The 14,917-nt window shown below is 33.7% G+C and overlaps 1 protein-coding gene across 3 annotated transcripts in view; it reads right to left on the bottom strand.

Annotated features, from left to right (window-relative positions):
- Window positions 1-13,914, bottom strand: part of LOC124354743 (NADPH oxidase 5) — a 244,257-nt gene extending 230,343 nt beyond the window's left edge. For 2 of the 3 annotated variants that reach the window (XM_046805414.1, XM_046805410.1), the window contains exon 1: window positions 12,376-13,914. In XM_046805414.1, the coding sequence (XP_046661370.1) occupies window positions 12,376-12,921 (546 nt within the window). In that variant the 5' untranslated portion in view covers window positions 12,922-13,914. The remainder of the gene's footprint in view (window positions 1-12,375) is intronic. The other variant, XM_046805411.1, reaches the window with a different exon arrangement.
- Between the last annotated feature and the right edge of the window lie 1,003 nt (window positions 13,915-14,917).

The following is a 14,917-nucleotide window of genomic DNA, read 5'->3' as shown; positions in this document are numbered from 1 at the left end:
AATTAATTCACAAATTGTATTACAACTCGTGAATTGGCACAAGCGAATGTTTTTTGGGCGGCGCGTATAGAAGACTGGAGACCGAAGTTCACAAGGCTAAATACGGCAACACACTGAGCCGCTCCACCCCCCACCACTTTAGTTCCGTCTTTGCCTACGGCGCATCTCGAAGTCACCGGTCATGCTATAAATTCTCTACTATACCAACCCATAGTCGCTAACATTAACAATGTGAGTGACTCGAATCACATGTCACCTTCAGTAGAGCGAATGAGATCGGAGAGTAATTAACTGTTAGTTAGTTTACGTGGAAGCTAGACGTAGAGATAACTACAGACGACTTGAGCGCAACTAGAGCTCCGGCTCGGAGATAGATTGTATCTGGGACACCTCAGTCAAGATTTCGCAAGATACATTTAAATAACTCTCTGGTCAGAAGATCTATCGAGGTTAATCGCCACAGACTTTTACTTACATCTTAGTTGATTAAATTAATTATATATATATATATATATATATATATATATATATATATATATATATATATAAAATAAGTTGTGTATACTGTTATGTTTAAACTAATAAATATTTCAACAATTGTAAGCATATTTATATTTTCCAAAATCTTATAATTAAACCAATTTACTTCACAATAAATGTATTGGTGTCAAATAAATATGCATTTATAATATCATATTTTATATTACGATTGTTATTACATTATGATAAAAGCCAATTAATTGACAATTCTTGTGCTATAAACCCAATGGAAGTTTTGTAGCGAAGTTTATGATTGCTTGCTGATCTCGTAGAAAATTATTAGATACAGTTCTTTAGATAAATTACTTCAAATTTCTTCATGAGGGAATTTTAAATTAATACTTTTTAATTCTTGATTTTATTATACATTTTTATTTTAAACGTAGTATATAATTAAATACATTTTCTAAACAAACAAGTTTTGATCAGACCATCCAAACCTTATAACGTCTATTCCCAATGTGAAAATTGGTTTTAAAAATTGACAATTTCAAAAACTTATACTGACACTATGATTCCCGATGCGCGTACACAGCACGTACTCGTACATCGAGGAGGTGCGATGTGCGGCGCAGGTGCGGCGCTGCGCAGCGTACGTTACCCTAGAGACAGAGTGAAAGTAAGGAGACACTTCATTGACATTTACCGGTCCATGATGCTCCCAGTCAACTTGAAATGATGCAGAGAAAGCGCATTCTTCGAGCCCAAATCCGCCACTTCTTCCTCTCATATGTGATGTCCTTGGATTGATACATAAAGTAACTATAGACTCACTGTCAGTCTTACACACACGTTGTAGATTATGTGGCTTGTTACAGTATGATTGCAATTCACAATGTTACCTTAACGCTAACACAACCTAATACTGTTGTAATAAAAGTAGCTGTCATAATTTATTTGACAAGTTTTACTACCGAAGGTTTTAAGATACAGAAAAAAATTTATGAGGTTTTGATAATGGACATAAATCTTGTTTTAGAGAACCATAAAATACGATAGCAGGCCTGATTAATATCACGCTTTTCAAATTTTAATTATGTATTACAGAAAGCTATTTAATAAATTCAACCGTTACCTTTTAGTACAGTTACACAAATAACAGCAAACGTTTATATTTGTCCTTTTAATTTATCTGCCTTGGTAATAGCATAGTTCATAAAATGCTGTCGTTTTAAGCTGTTTATAATACTCCACAATTGACATATCTATTTTAAATTGAAAATTACTATTTAATAAATAATACTTGAAAACTTATATAGCTTAATTCAATACTCAATGTATTATTTTCGTTTAATGATGATCTGTGCGCCGTTACATATTATTGTCAGGCGCTAAAGGTATATATATATATATATATATATATATATATATATATATATAATATATATATATATATATATATCCTGTATATATATCAGGTTATTTAAAATAGAACGATTATGAAGAAGAAACCCCGACAAGAACTAAAATATTCACCGAGTGATCAATCCTCAGGCAGAACACAAGATTCAAGTATTATATTGTATATTTCTATAAAAATAATGTTCCGTTACATTTTGTAATAAAAACACACAAAGAAATATTTTAATACAAGACACCAAATCCAAACAAACATCTTTAAGAAATTAATTAACTTAAAGTTACTTTTACAGTTTTTACCAAAAAGAGAGCAAATTTATATTCTTGAAAAATCATAAGTTTGGAATTTTGAAGAAATTTAAGTTCGAATATTGCTAGGCCGTCAAGTCCATAAATATGTATGGTTTAGTCAAAATTAAAAAAATAGACACTGAAAAATGATCCTTAAAATCAAACCTTTGCCTTAGCTACTAACCATAACTCTAAAACAAAAATTTAAACAACAAAACAGTCTTTATGATTGTTGGAGCAACATTAGAAGTATATATATTCGTAATTTTAGAGCTGTTATCTTATCGAATCCGAATTCATAACGGGCTGACATTAATACATTCAGTCATCAGTGAGAGTTACGAACTAAAACATCCCTCATCTATCACGTTTTCGGTCAAAAGTCTAGATAGTCTAATCGCAAATACCTGTCTCACTGCATTGAACATTTTAAACTTACGAGGCAGATACCGGAATTAAAAAAAAAAAAATTGAGCACCAATAATACAAATTATTTTCTACTCTCTTCTTTACTTACATTATTGTTTAATACGCACACGAACCCTGAAAGTCCCCATGAAAGTGCTGCCATTCCCACGTCTGCCCATCTACCGACAAATGGCTGCAACTTTACATTCCGCTGACGTACACACCACCGAGTAAGGAGCCGAAAGCAGTCAATTTTTTCGCCCAAGTACTTGTGCAAATGACAGCCGTGTCGAACAGTTGACTTTTTAGGATAATCTGATTCCGAACTAGATCTGGAGCTGGAGTACTGTGGAACAGGCTGGATTCCACCCGTGCACGTGACTGTGGTGTTTCACACCTTCATCATGCCTCTGCAGGTCTAGCAATACGACCGACCACCTGGAATGTTCTGGACTCGGATCTATTTTATAATAATCATTTTAGACTATTTTAAAATACAAGTTCCCTGAATGTAGCCAAATACGTATAGTTTCTTCTTAACATTTTATTGCAAACTATGACGATTTCTTTGGATGCTGAATGTTCCTAATTCTGTTTAAAACACTTTACATTGGAAACGATATACCTTGCAACCTATTCTTTTACATTATTAAAGTATTGCGTTGATAAATGGTCTCCAGAACACTACCTCTACATATAATCTTATGATTCATCCATACTTCCTGGATTTCTGGAAGGATAACAAAACTTTTAAAGACATTTTTATATTTATCGAGTTGAAAAAATACGACGCGAAAACGGAAATTTTCGGCAAAACTCCAAACATAAGGTTTAATGAATTAATTTCTTAGAAGTGTGTTTTCATCTTGTTTCAGACTAAACTTGTTTTGGAGGAATATTTCCAGACACTATTCTTTCGCTTGATAAATCGTGCGCAATCTTTCAGAACTTTGCACCCAAAGAATTTAATAGTTATCCAAAAGTATTACAGCATTTATACTGCATAATCGTAACTCTTCAATTATCAACCCTTCTCTATATGTAAGGATTCTCTTACATGTCATTAAAAATTAGTAACAAATCAAACAGGCATATATATACGCCTTATCATTTATCGCCTTTATTCATTATAACATACGTCCTCTAACGTGTGTTAAAATGTTTGTGCTTTACATAAAGAGATTACTGGTATTAATAATTTTCATCTTTAATACGATACTAAGATCTTTAAACAGGAAACTCGTATTTCACCATCAGAACTGAGGATTTTCTTGGCTGAATATAAAGCGATAAACAAAATTCAGTCCCTATACATCTTAAAGTTAGTCTTTAATGGGGAAGAAACGTTGTGTTCTGGGGAAACTTGCGTTGCCAGCATTCATAACTATTCGAGAAATTATGTGAACAGTAAATTATACATAATTAGGTCCGCAGGTGCCGTTGGACAACAAATTTCCCATTTCGAGTAATAAGTAACATAGCGCATCGAAACTGGTTGGGAAACTCGGTGGTGGCATAAATACGCGAAACCTGTTCAAAATAATTACCACAGGATGAGCGGCGGAGAGCTGAGTCAAGGCAGCGAGGGCGGCTATCATCCTTGCGACACGACCGGGAGATCGGAGTTGATTTATCGGTTCAGGGCCGTACCTATTCGAAGGCTATGATCCTTACAAGGAAGGGAATGCGATCAGAATTAATATTCATTTTTGTGTTTACTCACTTTAAAAACTAATGGTGTTTTATAACCTTCCCTCTAAATTGTCATGTGAATATCTATGTAGTACTTTATGATACATCAAATTTATTTAAATCTGCTCCGTTTCCCATGTCCAACCTAATATTACCTCCAATTAAACAATCTAGAACGCAGAGTGTTTCATAAATCATTTTACAAACTTAGGGAACAGGTTGTTTACGCCAAAACAAGATACAGTTTATATAAAGACATGTCCAAAGAGTTTCATTTTTAAGATACCTATTGTGTATTAGTATGAGAAGAAGAATAAACATAGACAATAATAGGGATGATGGATTCTCACCATATTTTGGTTCTATCGTTTAAGGTGCACTGATCTACCATTATACCACGCTTATCTACCATGAAAGATGGAGAAGGTGAGATTCATTTCCTTCCTTATCTCCCTGACCTTAATCCTACTGGTTTATATCTCTGGACTCATCTTAGCACTTTCGCTTTACACATGGCAGCAAGAGCATTAACAATTTTTTAATTTCGCTACCATGTATATATATTTTATACATATCACAACTTTTACTCAACCCTTGCATATATATTTTATACACATGACGTGGTCATGTTTCACCGTCAGAGTATAATTTCTAGTCACAGTTAGCATCAATTAACGACTATCTGTTGATCTAGCCTCTGGCTGCAAACGTCAGTCATGAGTCAAAGATTACCCACCAGGGGCAGCACCTGCCCTCTAATGTTTTATTTGTAGCGGAAAGAGGTTAGGTGACTGTTGTTATTAGGTCAACCTTATATATTTTTTTAAATATTGTTGTTATCATGCCTAAAAATGGATTCAAAAATTAGGTGAATTGCAGGATGATACTTTCAGTAATACTGAAAATAAATTAATTATTTTCAGAATCTAAGTGACAGTAAAAATCCTTCAGTTAATTTTAGTCGAATTAGATGTTGGAAGTGCCATAACTTAAATGGAGACAGTTACAAATTGTAGATCAATAAGTGGCCAACTCGTCGTGCAATAACTTGCCTACAAACATTAAATAAAGTGAAGTACATCTTGAGAATAATGAATGATGTAATATTCTGATACACAGTATAAGCACAGAGTAATAAGGTATATACCTTACTACTCTGTGGTATAAGGTAACAAACTCTTTCTCTACCTCCTACTCTACCACATGGTATAAATGGTTCAGTCATTCAAACTGTTGACACTAATGAGCCTTTTACTATATTTCCGTTATTTTTAGATGTCGAAATCATAACAAACAGTTAGAGGAAACAAATAGATATAGTTACCATTGCTGAATAGTGTAGTATTCAAGCAATATTAAGCTACACGAAAATGAGATACAGTGCTTAGAGTCATGAGATGGAGCGACCAAAGACAAGTTATTGACATTTATAGGCATTATTATGTGGATTGGGGTTGACAGAAAGGAGACTAAAAAGCTATTGATTTTCCAATATTTTATATATAAACCAAATTGTTAAGGCAATGTCTCGCAAGAGGTTTGAAACAATTCTTCGCATATTGCTATATTTTTTAGTTTGTAACAATGAATCACAGCTAGAGAGGAACAAAAGTTATAAAATTAGGCCACTGATTGACCAATCGAACAATAAATTTCAAAATGCTAATAATCCAGACGAAGAGCTATGTGTTGACGAAACCATGATGCTTTTTCGAGGCAGAATATTGTTCCTGCAATAAGACCCCATAAAGCGACAAAAATATGGCCTTCAGCTATTTAAACTGTGCCGCAAGGGGAGTTATACAGGACGTTTGAAATGAACCTAATACTAGAAACGAATCCTTCTCAACAAATAACGTCATAGAACTTGTTGAACCACTTTTAGATCAAAGATGTTCACTTTACACCAATACTTCTATACGAGCGCATAACTACCTTAAACACTAAATGTCAAACTGACTTACCGTACAGGTATCCTTCGTACAAAAAGAAAAATTTAATTCAAAAGTGTTTTTAATTCCGTGTTAATAAGGGATAAATTGTGTCTAAAGAAAACAATACTTGTATCATCATTTTTTAATGGAAGGCTAAACGAGAGGTGTTCTTTCTGACAACAAAGTGTGTTCCAAAAATATCAATATGGGTACTAAAAGTGGCCCTGGTCACTTCTGAACCTACGGAACATTTAATAACATTTTGGTAGTCAATAATGAGTGTGCCTAGTGCCTAAAATACATACACAAGGGCTGGCCATGAAAATCTGTACGTATAAATATTATACACATGGGAGTGAAAGTGTTAAACTATTTATTTACAGTAGAAACCCGAATTTGACATGTAGGATCCTGTGAAATTATTTGAAACTGTCAAGGAGTATTTGGAAAGGTGCGACAATCTATGATTCGTGCAACGGTTTATACACGTTTATAACAAACAGGACTGCATTTCGAACATTCCATATGAGTTTATGTGTTGATAAACCCCAACCATATAAATTTAAACGTCCATTAATCACTTGAAAATAAAATGTGTTTTTATACATGTTTGTATGAAGTTTTCTTTTTCATATGTAAGAAATAATATGTTCTATAAGGTGGCTTGTGTGATTTACGCCCACGTATAAATGCCGTTAAAGTCTGCAACACCATTTAAGACTTTTAAACAGCTTTATTAGTCCTGAAGTTCTGTATTTACCGTCAGAACCGGTATTGAAAACTTTAGCCAATTTAAATTCTGAATAATCCTCAATTCTGCTATCCGAGGGCCCCACTATAGGTACGGTAATGGCAACAGTCAATCAGCTGGGCCCTGATATCATTACAGAGCTGCATTACTCATTACGCTGCATCGATACGGATCTATCATTACCCTCGTCATTACACCGGAGTCATTACCTGGGCGTGAGAGACCGAGGAGTTGCGTGAGAGGTGTAACACCTATTTGTGTGATTACGGCAAAAAAAGTCGAGGATGGAGTTCGTGGAGGCAGTACTGTGCAAATAATGATACCGGACAACCTAAACCAAGTATAGGTCAAGGGTTGAATGAATAATATTCATTGGTGTGGGAGAAATTTGCTATATGTTAATATATGTATTTTATATTAGATAGAATAAGAATTTCATATTTAAAACTATATATCTTGTAAATCTATAAATTATATTTGTTAAGTTTTCATAATAATCCAATTGTATTCACACAGACAAGTACATGATGATTATATGTCTAATAATGGAATTATAATATTATGGAGCACGAAACCTGCTATAATCAGAATAACAGTCTTAATCGTTAAAACAGTCTTAGTCGTATTAGAAATTGGTTGACTGGACACTGAGTTAGGAATCTAACATTCGAACGGAAAGAGACATTTACAACCTCATCAGTATTCTTTGTACAGCCGAAGATTAAATTTGGGTAGGAGGGCCAAAGGTATGAATAAAGTTAATATTCAGAAGACTTTTGTGTTCGCTTTCCAAGATGATAATACTAACTGTTGCAAAATATACAGTCTTAGCTGTTGCTTTATGGAGGTGGCTCTTGAAACTGACAGTCTAGAGTGACTTCCAAGTATAATTGAAAGGCGACTTCACATATCGCTTCTGTACTTGCGGATCTTACTTCACAACAAGCTCCAATTCTTTGTGCAACATACTTATATTTTTTAGTTTGCAGTGAGTCTGTGTATGTGTAGAGTACTGTTCATCAATGAACCTCGTGTCTTCGGTTTGGGACTTGAAGAAGAGGGTAGATACCATTCTAGAATGTAGTGTTCCATTTTTGTTTCAAATATCCTGTTATCTTTCCAAATCAAACATCGTCAATAAAGAACTTCAGACCACTGCTATATTTGACCTCAGAGGGATTGAATAGTTGGGAAGTGTTCTACACTGAGCTCTGATATGCTGAATACGTCGTTTCACCCGGTTTCTCCACTGGTGGGCCATCCTGTAAGTTAGTTGATGATACCGAACACCGAGCGTGAAGACCGGTAAAAGAATCGTTTCGGGGAAGTCGATAAAAGTGCCAAGAAGGATTTATCCCAAAGAGGTTTCCTCCGGTGTTTGTAGAGCCAACCACTTTAACCCTTGACCTCAGGTCAGTGCTAATGGCCGCCGCTGAAATATCACCCCAGCTGCTCCAAATATTTACGGCTCACCCACACTCCTCTCGCTGTAATTGCCTAATCAAACCCCGAGGTCGGGCTATAACTCCGCCCGTTGCTTAATTGTCTTTCAAAATGCGCCTACCGACCCAATTCACCAAATTTAATTTAACCGAACACTTGTACAATCTAGAGATACGTTGTTAGTTGCCTCTCGATTCATTCTCGTGGAGCATATTTCATCGGGACAAGCACTTAATAGGTTTCCGACCTAAATGTTCCCTCCCCATTTGTAATGATCAGTTCGGATTCGAAGCAGTTTTTCGTGCCGTTCGCCCAGGTAAATACACTAAATCTTGCAAAAATTGTATGATTGTGATGTATTATTTATTGATATAATTATATAACTTGTTAAGTAGTGTTACGCGTACTCTCCAGTCTCGGAGACGTTATTCCATAAATATTTCCCAAACTACAATCGGAAGAAATGTAGATTTCATGTCCTCATGCCATCTTATAATGTTGGTTATTAATTAGCTATCATAATTTTTGTTATTCACAAAATCATCGGCTTCATATGTAAATCTTAGGACTTAAGAGGTAAGCAAATTATTTGAGATATCTAAACTACTTTTACTTTTAATGTACCAGGTAAATGTAGAGAAAAAAAATATCTTTAAGTGTAAATGACCATTTCTTGCAATTTTAAGAATCAGGAAACATATAACACTTGCGTGTTACAGGTGTTTCAATATATTTAAAGTCTTTTAATTTAGTTAAATATTAATTTTGGGATAGGATAGAATATTGTTCTGTACCAATAATAAATCATAACAGATCTTTCTTTTTTTAATAGTATCTTAAGTAAAATATGAATCCAAATGAAGTTTCTTAATATTCCACATTTTGAACCTAACTGGATGGAAAAATATAGACTTATTACTTTTTAAATCTATTAGAAGGCCTATCCAAAGTGAAATTTCAATCTAAGATAAGTTAAAGTAGTTAAAAATAATATACTGCGATATTTTTATTAAAAGCTATTCAAAACATATTTAGACCAGTCATATTTTCTCATTGTTTGAATTACTGATCCATCCAGGACAGTTCAGAAAAGAAGGTTTAAAAATAAATAAAAATCCGGATTAAAAACCCTGCACTAGAGGTTAATATTGGTTCATTTTTCAAACTTTCGAGCTTATGTGTTCCCACGAAAGGAATTCGTAAACACGACTTGAGAAATCACAAGAAAAATGGCTTTCGTGTTCAAAATAAACCGAGTGTAATAGTGAAATTCCGACACAAACTCCCCATACAACCCGGATCCTGCGATATCACTAATGGTCTACAAGAAACAAGGCAGCCAGCACTGAACTATCAATCGCGGTCTAAACTGGGCCACATAATTGGCACTTTAGATGTTATCGAAGGGTATTTGTTGGAGGCGATATTTTTCAGACCGAATGGACCTATCTAAACCTATCGTTGGCCTCGCTTTGCGTCATACACTCGCCGAAATTGCATCGGGAACGCGGGGTCGTAAAATCGACTATGTTGTTTTCGAAGTGACCAGGATTCCTGAACTTTTCTAGGCCGAAATTAATGTAAGGCGGGTCTAGTAGGTGAGGTCTAGTTCCCTGTTTCATCATCTCAGTTGGTAAACCTGCGGGTAGATGTGGGAGACTTAAAGGTTAATGTAAAATCAAATGGGAAGTAACATCCCACTTATACATTTTGTTTTGTTATGTTTCCTTCTTTACCATTTATATACTCGGGTTTAATCAATTTCAAGTTGTATGAATAATGTATTTAAAGCAAATTCATTTCTTGGCATGATGTTATGGAAAACATACATGTATTTGTTTTATTTATGTTTATATCAAACTGTTCGTAATATGAAATCATGGACTGTAATAAAGTTACTATTAAAAAAGCCATAACCTTTAAACATTAGTGGCCGTGTCGGTATGCAACGTATTTATTACGTAACTCAAAATTTACTCTAATCTAGAAAAAGTTAAAAATTTAATTCTTACAAATAGCCAAGTTAAACAATGCTATTAAGTAATCATTCTTTTAAAGTTTATGTAATGGGAATTTAGTCTGTTATTTTCCTGCATACAAATACAATATTTAGTGAATAACTGTATTTGACAATTAGACTAGTTTCCCCTATTTAATAATGTGTATTTATGGTATTTAATAATTGAAATTTCTACAAGTAAAAAGCATTACTATATACATATACTGTCACCGGTAAAAGTCTTTATCTCAATAAACTGGTAATTATGGTTGGTGTTTCCATTCAGCATAAATGTTTTTAACCTATTGGTGTTGAAAACATGATATAATAATTACGTTTTTGGTTATGTAATTAATCAAATTGACCTTTCAAGGTTATGATTTTTAAATGCTGGCTGAATATAAAATTTACATAAAAAACAAGATTATTTTAGTCTATTACAGAAATCTGAAAAACTAAACTATAAACATGAATTTCTTCTTACAAGATATTTTTAAACTGAAAATTACACCTGTTCTTTGTTCAAACATTACTGTTTACATATATAGGTAATGCTAAACCTATAATCTATTCTTTATTAAAACTGTAGTATTATAGTAACTAAACAATTATTGTAGTAATTAAAGAACCATACTTAAAACAGATATCCGTGCTAAACAGGAACATATTTCTGTAAATAAATAAAAATGATATGTGCTTCAATGAGAGTAAATCGGCTCTAATTTGAGATTATAATAAGATTTTAACCGTAAACCATGTTGTTTGCCTTTTGTATATAAAAATGAATGCCTCCGCTAAGGATTTAAGATAACTATAAAAATTATTATTCTTGTTAGTTACTTTTTGGTGCTGAAAGGTCTAAAACGGGTTTTATATTCAGTAACAGGAAGAAAAGCTGTTGAAATCGTAAAAATTCTTAAAAGTGTTTATTTTACATATAATAACTAAACAATGTAAGCACTTTTTTTGCAGTTCCCATTATAAATTTTTAATAGCAATGTTTTTTTTTGCTATTAGTTTGCTATTTTAGCATTTGCTATTTTAGTTAGCTTATACTCTATTGGTTTTGAAAGAGAAATTATCTCACCGTCAATTATTACCTAAAATGCTAATATTATAATCACAATTTAACTTTTATCATCTGTGATTCAATTATGACAGTTTTTAAGTTTTCTCTTTCCAAAAAAACAGCACAATGATGTGTAATGATCTTCATTATTGCTTGGACGTATATATATTTTAAATCATGTGAATTTCAATGGTACTAATAGAATAGAGTCTTTTATTCGTAAATTAAATCTAATTGTAGTTCTTGTTTCGTGCCATTAAAATTAAGCAATAAAATAATAATTTGATGTTAGTCTAAAGCGACAACATCGTATGCAGCAAACAATCAGAGTCGCCGTATGTTATTTTCAGTGTGTACCACAAGAAGTTTGTACTACAATTAATTTGTTTTAAACTATTTAATACGGACACAGAATAGATAAATCTCATAAAAATCAATACGATCTATTAAGCAATGACGAAAAACATTTAACTTCTTATTCGTTGAGAAAACATAGAACAGCGTTAAATTTAATTATATAACATTTAATAGTACTACCGCAAAAGAATACTATAGTTTCTTTTAATTTTGCGAAGAGCGTTTTTGTCGCGATTAATATAACTGATAGGGTATTCGTGTCATAAACATTCTTTCTGATACTAGATGATTAACTCGCGATAGTAAATTAAAAATTATTAATATTAAGAAAAGTGAGTATTAACAAAAAATAGATTTGCATTAAAATGTAAGAACCTTACCCTTGTGTACAACACTGTAACAGTTCAGTCGATGACATTGTTTAATTTTACTGCTGAGTCATGTTACATCTATATCACACACTTATGAAAGTCAAATATCTTTATATTATATTATTATCTGCTATACGCGGTTTAGAACATAAATAACTTACCTTATTGAGAAAAGTGCGGCGGAAAGTATCCTTGGTGAATTTAGTGCCGACGCCCTCTGCCTCTAATATCTCGGCAGTCTGTCTCAGCAGTAGTGTACGGAGACGGTCGCGGATGGCTTCTTCTTCCATGCATGACATCTTCATCGCCGTGTTGGGGGTCGGGGGCATGGAAGAAGTACTCGCCGGGGTCTCGTTGACCTTTTTCGTTTTTTCCACGTTCTTCTGCACTGGTTTCGGATCCTTATGCACGAACACGATTTCCTGCTTCGACTCCGCTTCATTGTCCTGCCGTCCCGAGGAGAGCACTTCTTGGGGTCGGGCTTGAATTTCCTTCTGGTCGGAATCCACCAAGGGATCAGGTGGCTCAGGAGACGCTTTGTAATCTCCTGGAGCGTCGTTCAAGCTGTACTTCCGGGCCGGCGGTTGGGAGGACCAGGAGGTGGTGAAGCTAAGAGACTTGCGCCGCTCCTCCTCCGGGGGCGGCACCGCGGGCAGTGGGGGTGGTTCCACCCCCACATTATCTACTTTGTCTTGCGACATCGACATTGTCACTACACTTTCATAACACACCCGCGGTCGACTGTTCTCGAACTATGGTTTCTGCAATTTTAACAACGATTATTAGATTTCTGTTGAACGGTTGCAACTCAAAGTTAATTTATAAAACTGGTGACGTTTCTGCAATCGCCCAATATTAAATCAATTCTAGTAAGTATAATTAATGTATCACGATATTAGTTTTATTTCATACACTATTTTTACGTTTCATTCATAAAAAATTATGAAGAACCAGGAAACTTTTTCAAATAACGAATCAATATATTACAGTACTATATGTTTGTTTTATTTATTTTTATTTAAACTGCGTACAGGTGTTAAACTAAACACAATATAACAAATAAATCAAAACTAGTTACATAACAGGGCGCGTTTTAAAATTATTAGCTTGATTTGATTAAATATTTCTGTCTACTTCATTTTTTAAGTTAATGCTTTGCCAAACGTTTTTAACTTAGAAAAGAAACATGATTTACTTGTACTTTTCCTTTCACTTGTCAGTACAAAGTCAAAAACTAAAATTTTGAAGGATATATTACGTTCACAAAATTCTAAGCCCTATTAGAACGATTTTGTAATTTTACAGTTTGAATTCAACAGATTTTAAATTTTACTTTGAATTTTATAAAGAATTTAAACAAATAAAATACATTGTATTATTATTTTTTTATTAAATTCGTCAATTTTAACAGATGGTTTATATTGGCATATACAATTCATAAAGTTCACGCGAGTGTTGACTAATCGAGAAATGTGTATATAGGGGTGGAAATCCAAAATGAATCACTTGAAGGGATGAGAGATTGAAGCAGATTCCAGAAATGACACCATATGAGAATTATTGAGCGAGTGACGCAAACACCTGCTTAGACTACATAACTTAGCTGATAGAGAAAAATCCAGGTTAGGCGACAGGTAGAGTACGGCGCGGCAGAGACTGGACGTGAAAGACGAGTCGCGGACACTCGCGCATGCGCGTATGAGAGTAGACTGACGGCGGTGGCAGCTGGAACGGGCAGCAGCGGCAGCAGCCCCGTTACCTTGCCAAGGTCGCTGGACGTCCACACCACTGACTCACTGCCCCGCTATCCGTCTAGGTTAGGGTGTTTCACTATTTCGTCAATTTAGCGTCCTTCAAGGTAGTCAATTAAAAATTATGAGAGTTGACCTCAAATATTCTGTTTTTTTTTTTTGTGGCCAAAAAAATTAACTTTTTCACATTTTCTTCTCGTTGTAGTAAAGTAGCTCCTCCAGTATGGCGTCTTGTGGTAACTACTTTATTTGTAACTGAAAAATTAACAATAATTGTATTATTTTGAGTAATACAGCATAAGTTCCAACTACTTCATAATCTTTCATGCATTAACTAGCAATGATCCGCATTCATTGATGCTTTAAATTCATAAACTGCCTAGACATGTGGTAATTTTATATTAAAATTTTTAATAATTTGCTTAAAGTCACTTACATTTTACGCGATATCAAGCAAATATTTAAATATATTTATTCAAATATATTAAAAGTTTATTTGAATAAACATCTGTTATTGTTAAATCTTCCTTAACCACATCTGCCAAAAATAAATAAATTTAACACAATGTGTGAATGATTGATGTATTTTTGCACGAAGCCTTGTCTTATTGTAATGATATATTTTTACTTGTATAACAGAAATGCCCTGAAGAAACATATAATTCATTAATTTCACATCAAAATAAAGTTTTTGGAAAATGTAATAAACACACAATTTAAATTTTATAACTGTATAGTCTAAAATTTAAGTTTGTCATGAAACTAAAACTCTTGTAATAATTATAAACTAAGTCAGTTTGTCCATTTTGTGATGGTCGAGTTATATCCTATTGAAGAAAGACAAGAAAGTATTTCCTTACCACTTGTTTCTGTTGTATTTCAAGAAAAACTGTTAAATAGCATAACATTGTATTTATCGTTGTTTAAAAATCTAAACAATATTTTGGAAGTG

The sequence above is a fragment of the Homalodisca vitripennis genome, chromosome 2, assembly GCF_021130785.1.
Source record: "Homalodisca vitripennis isolate AUS2020 chromosome 2, UT_GWSS_2.1, whole genome shotgun sequence".
Lineage (NCBI taxonomy): Eukaryota > Metazoa > Arthropoda > Insecta > Hemiptera > Cicadellidae > Homalodisca > Homalodisca vitripennis.
This window is presented reverse-complemented; position numbering and strand designations above follow the sequence as displayed.